This window comes from Mirounga angustirostris, unplaced genomic scaffold, assembly GCF_029215605.1.
Source record: "Mirounga angustirostris isolate CCGP_5_RB_7025 unplaced genomic scaffold, mMirAng1.0.hap1 SCAF_4, whole genome shotgun sequence".
NCBI classification, from domain to species: domain Eukaryota; kingdom Metazoa; phylum Chordata; class Mammalia; order Carnivora; family Phocidae; genus Mirounga; species Mirounga angustirostris.
Genome location: NW_026991712.1, coordinates 119,775,324 through 119,781,323, shown reverse-complemented (window position 1 = coordinate 119,781,323; position 6,000 = coordinate 119,775,324). Strand labels below are relative to the sequence as shown.

General features: G+C 32.0%; 1 protein-coding gene across 5 annotated transcripts in view; it reads right to left on the bottom strand.

The window, feature by feature from the left end:
* Positions 1-1,237: 1,237 nt before the first annotated feature.
* Positions 1,238-6,000, bottom strand: part of SYDE2 (synapse defective Rho GTPase homolog 2) — a 49,445-nt gene continuing 44,682 nt past the window's right edge. The window contains exons 7-8 of one of the 5 annotated variants that reach the window (XR_010410882.1): positions 4,226-4,388; positions 3,316-3,451 (exon numbers count right to left, since the gene is read on the bottom strand). Coding sequence is in view for 4 of the 5 variants with exons in the window: in XM_045897299.3 (XP_045753255.2) it covers positions 2,952-3,451 (500 nt within the window). In the remaining variant the exon portion in view is untranslated. Of the gene's footprint in view, positions 3,452-4,009; positions 4,058-4,225; positions 4,389-6,000 lie in introns of all 5 variants that reach the window. The other 4 variants (XM_045897301.3, XM_045897300.3, XM_045897299.3 and 1 more) reach the window with 4 other exon arrangements.

Genomic DNA, 6,000 nt, shown 5'->3' with positions numbered 1-6,000 from the left:
AAGCAAATAACACACAGCATGATTTGGAGAAGTTGATAGCTATATGATAAAATAATCCTTTTGACCTTTAGCTTGGAATATTCTGCTTAAATCAGCATAGACTTCAGGACATAAGATTGGATATGTAGGAGACAAAACCACCTGGCTAACCTTTAAACACTTCTGCATAATCCAGCGCATAATGGCTAGTTACTGGTTTGTAGTTTTTAGGAAAAAAATATAAAGGAAAAGACAAGTCAAATATAGTCCCCCCAAATAATATAACCTATTAATGTTGATTATATCAACTAATTGTGTAACTTAGAGAAATTAAGAGGTAAAGGGCAGTAATGGGCTGAAGGGAAGTATAGCGTTGGTCATCTCCACAATGGTAGCGAGTCAAGAGACACTGTTTAAAACAGATGGATCAAGAAACAAAGATTACTAAAAGTTATAAAAGACACTGAAAGAAGAACTAAAAATATTAAATGGGGAGGAGGAATGGACATTCTTTATCATTCATACTTAAATGACAAATCAAGAAATAGCAGCAGTAAACCTAGACCCAGTGATGGAGGTAGGTAGTACTTACCCGAAGAATAAAAAGCAGCTGTTACCTCTGAGAAGCGGTGTGAATGGCACACTTTTTATTCTCTATCCATCTGAATTGCTTGAAACTTTATTCAGGTACATGCACTAAAATTAAAATTGTTTTTAATCCTAAGAAACACTGGGGCTGGTAGACTTAGAAGAGAATGATAGCCGACAGTCTACTAGTGCAGAAAAAGCAGGTATAAAAACTCAAAAAAGGTTTGAAGTTAAAGATCATTTAAAGTAAAGGCATAAACTTACTGAGCACTACTAAATACAGAAGAGTCAATAAAAGAGATTTGTAGTTAGGACTCAGTGATTCAGACAACATAGATGTTTAGTATTTTCTATTTAAGATGGCAGAGATTAAACTATTTCCATCCAAAATTATATAACAAAATACCTCTGGCCTTGAAAGTATTTCAGATTCTGGATAATTCAATTCTGGACCAAAAAATATCGTTACATCTATTTATGGATAACATTCGATTGTCCAATACTCTAACACTTTTGTTTGAGAAGACAAAGAATGACATTAAGTAATCCTTAAAATCATTATGATAATTAATAGCATGACACCAAGGTTATAATACTTTAATAAAACTTTTACATTTCTGAAACAACTTATTCAATTCATACAATATACATGATATAGCAAACAAAAACATTTTTTGAAAAGATTTTATTTATTTATTTTGACAGAGACACAGAGAGAGAGGCAACACAAGCAGAGGGAGTGGGAGAGGGAGAAGCAGGCTTCCCGCTGAGCAGGGAGCCCGATGCAGGGCTCGATCCCAGGACCCTGGGATCATGACCTGAGCCGAAGGCAGATGCTTAACAACTGAGCCACCCAGGAGCCCCAAACAAAAACATTTAAAGCACATTTCTTTTGACTGTTTACTCAATATATATCTCTGTCACATATTCTTTTGGTATTCTTCGGAATTGTTATACAAAGCTTTAAAAAATTAAATTTTCATATAAAAATAGTTATTTATCTGGCTTTTTAACAATTGAGTTTTCAAATTAAATAACAAGGTGTTCTGTTTATCAATGTATATTACGTAGAAATAGTTAAATACTTCAATATTTAGAAAAACATCAAGAAGTCCGTTTTCTAATGGCTTGCTACATCTTTAAGTTGTTGATTCAAATTTTATAATTTTAAAATTACATGTTCTGTGGGTATAAAAATTAAAAAAAATACATTCCAATTTAATAAAAAAGTCTTCTAAATTTACATTTTTCAAACACTGCTATGATTGCTATAGTGACTATCTTGTAGATATACTTAGCCAAAATGAATTAATTTTTCAAAATCAGTAACATGGAGTATGTTGGCAAGATTTCTTTAGAAACAAATGAAGGTAATTATAAAGTCAATGTTATCAATGTACTACTACAAATAAATACGTTTAAAGTATAATTACTTTGTTTTAAAAAGCAGAACATAAAAATGCATAGAACAGGTGAAGATTTTTTTTTAATGTAAATCACTAGTACAGAAATCTGGGCTCTTAATCCCTTAAGAAATTAGAGGATTTCAATTTAAAAGATGACTTCTCACTAGGGATATTGTGACTTTCTATGAATCAAAAAAAAGAAAGTCTATTATTTCTATTCAGATGCTTCTAGTGTTTTGGTTCAAGTGTTTCTACAGAACTCCTTTAACTTAAATGTTCTTTCCCTGAAAAAGACATTTTAAGTTAATAATTTTGGCCTCACGACATATATGCTTTAAAGATACATGTGATTCTGCAGCCAATGCCTCCCCCATTCTAATATCTATCCATATATGCACTTATAAATAGACACATTTTCAGGATTATAAAAATACTTAATTTTTATAAGCTTAAATAATTACTGAATGTTAATACAGAATACATTAATATCTGTATAATTTTACTTTTATTTATAAAAAGGTTTTTATAGCAGCATTTGCATTGCAAATGAAATATGATCAAATGATGTTGCAGAGTATGTGGACTCACTGCAAACCGGACAGAGCAGCTGCCACGTTCTTCTGTAAGAAACATCTGTTCCAGCTCCAAAAGAGCAGTTCCTGTAATGTACAAAAACCATGAGGGGCTAATAACTTATCTGAACCTTATAAGTGCATTTAGAAGTTATCTCCATAGAATGGGCCGTATTTGTTAAAAGATCCACAAGTCGAAGTTATCTGTGCCCCAAGAAAAATTTTCTAATGAAGATACGTAAAAACTTAATGAATAGTGTTTTTAATTGAATCACATGAACTTACTAGAAATTAATGGAATTTTCAAGAGTAAAAAAATAAAACCATCACTGTGAGCGGTATAAGAAAGCGAAAGACTGATGTGAAATTTAAAATATGACAAAAAAGCAAATTAAAACTCTCAATCTCAAACACTCATATTAAGCTTGTTTTTGTTGAGTTCACGCTCCAGATTTCCAATCAAAGTATCAATGCTTTCTTGCAGGTCTTTAAGATTGACTTTTCGATCCACTGTAGACTCAATTGTCTGCATTGTCAAGTATGTCTGAAATGTGTACTCTTTGGACATGGGTACTGGCTGTTCAATCATTATATCTGGTCCATACATTTTGCTACAATTTTCTCCATTGTCTCTATCTTCTGAGGGGACATCATCATAATCTACATCATTAAAATTTTCTTTTGTCTTTAAAAAGTAGTTTTCTCCACAGCTGCTCCAGTCTCCTGCATAACGATTGCTAACTGGACTGTCTAATCTGGTTTGCCTTGGTCTAAGTATTCTTGATGAATCAGTACCACTCAAATTTAACATGCAAGGTCGTTCTTTCTTCCTCCTCAAATAATTTAGAGAAGACTTCTGCTCTGGAAACAAGTTGTCTGTTGATTCTTTGACAGTTAAACGTTGCACTAGAAACAAACAATAAATTTGCTTAGTCACGGCCATCCAACTGGCCTTAAAAAACCAGAGCAAAGATAAGCCGTTTAATAATCAACTACAAACATGCATTAAAACAAAACATGCACACTATTAAAAAATAAAGCATTCCATAATTACTTTTTTCTATCACCAGAAATAATCAAGATTAGGGACAGAAGCCAGTAGAATGTTCAATGGTGCTAATTCATGCCATATCATAACATCCCCAAACAAATTTCTGATGTTGATTAACTTTCGGTGCAAGTTAATTATTATCTAGCTATAATTCAAAGAGTAGCTAAGCTGGTAGCTTCTTCTAAATTAAAAGCTACAGTAAAAAAGCAGGCAAGGCATGTTGGTGTACAAACAAAACAAAAAGTTCCTTCTTCTGCAAACGTCTAAATGAGGCAAAGGCATCTAAAGTGCTCACTCTAACCTTTGTGCTTTTTTTGCAATTCTATTAGCAGCAGTGTCATAATTTTTTTTACTAAGCAGCCCAAATTTCACTTTGATAAAATGCACAAATACTAGACTTGACCATTTGTTACCTGAGTTTGATTACACAGCATTAGCTACTAATAGTCTTCATTTATTGCCTGAAAACAGTACAGATATTTTATTTTCCCATTCTGGTTAGGTATCTAACAATCTCAAATAACATTCTTCATATTAAGATTAATTTCTTCTAAGAGTATACATTGTGCTGGCCATACAGATTACTATGATATACACACATCATGACAAACCAAGGCTTTACTGCTTACCTTTTTTGTGAATATTGGACAAAACATTTGTCTAAGGTTCCTTCTGTATATAAAATGGACTTAAACGTTGGGGCATAGCTTTTAAAAACTGTCCATAATGCCTTTCTCTTTCTGCTTGTTCAGTCTCCATTAATAAATGCCTCTCCATTTACGCTTTCTTTCACTATGATACATATTATCAGTGTGAATATATTATCAGTAGTAACACACCCACTTTTCACACTCCAGCATATAATGAATGCTTGTTTCCTACTATAGAAAATAAGATAATTGAAAAGTAATACAAACATGTATATAGTTCTAGTTTTCCAGACTTACAGTGATCTTAACATTTTCCAGATCACATAATTTTTTTTACTTAGATTTTATTAAAATACTTGATAACTATATATAGGTATGTTTTTAACATTTCCATTTGTCCATATTTTTATAATGACCAGTATATATAATTATGAATAGCTAAAATCTCTTGATCAAAAATTTTCTGGAAAATAAAGGTCTGATATTTAAATTGGTCTTTAATAGCAGTATTAATATAGAATGCCCCATGCCATTAATTGATGCAATTACAGAATGAATATCTGAATTTTTTCCACTGTTTTATTATTTAATTGATGCAATTACAGAATGAATATCTGAATTTTTTCCACTGTTTAATTATTCAAACTCCTTTTTCTCCTCTACCTGCTAATACCCAATAAGTCTCCTTGCCTTTCTCCCTCATTTTCTGTGCTATTCCTGTTCTTAGTGCTTAAGTGTCATGACTGATGTTTTCATTACAGGACTTTGCTAACCTTGAAGTCATCTGGTTTGTGGTCCAAAGTAAAACTTTTTTTTTTTTTTTAAGTAAGCTCTACGCTTGGCAACATGGGACTTAAACTCATAACCCCAAGAGTTGCATGTTTTACCAACTAAGCCAGCCAGGCACCCCAAAGTAAAACATTTCTGACTGTGGGTTGAGCTTATCTTGTTGTGCCCTGACACTCACCTGCAAAACCCAGATTTATTTTGTTGCCAATTACTTAAAGTTGTTTAACTAAATCCCTATTCAAACATGATTTTTGTATATTTTCTTGGAAAATATTTAAGAAAGCAATTATAATATTTTATATCTTTTAGACTAAAAATTCAATTCGTGAAAAATCAACTTCACTGACTTTTTAAACTACTGATGGTGGAGTTGTTTCCTATAAAAAATGCAGAGAAAATGGCTATTTTAACCCCAAAAGGAAAGTTCTGGTTTTCCCAGCACTATGACTGGCCAACTGCAACAGAATAAAATTTAAAATGCAATCTGTTTGCTGAAAATGTTTCAAAATGTAATGATAAGTACTAAGAAACTTAATTTTCTTATCTTGTTCTACTGATGGATTTATATTTTAATCACCACTTTATTAGCCTTTTATATATAGTATAATTGCCTTATTTAACAGAATATATCAAGTGCCTAGTTAATGCCAAGCACTGTCTTAGAACTTGGGTGCATAAGGGTAAGCAAAATATAATCCCTGACCTCATAAGGCTTAGTCTAGTGAGAAAAATGAAACAAAAAGAAATAAGAAAAAAATTATAGCTTTTCCCCAAGAAATCTGCCCCAAATTTACTCATCACAGAAAATGTGATACAGCAAACAGCTGGTCTAGGAGTTACACTCTCTCTAAAGCTATTTCCCCATCTGTAAAGAGAAAGTAAATTCCAATATTCTTCTTAAAACAGCAAAACCATTTTTAAAAAGCAACGATTTTGTAAAAATCCAATACATAAAAAAGATGAAG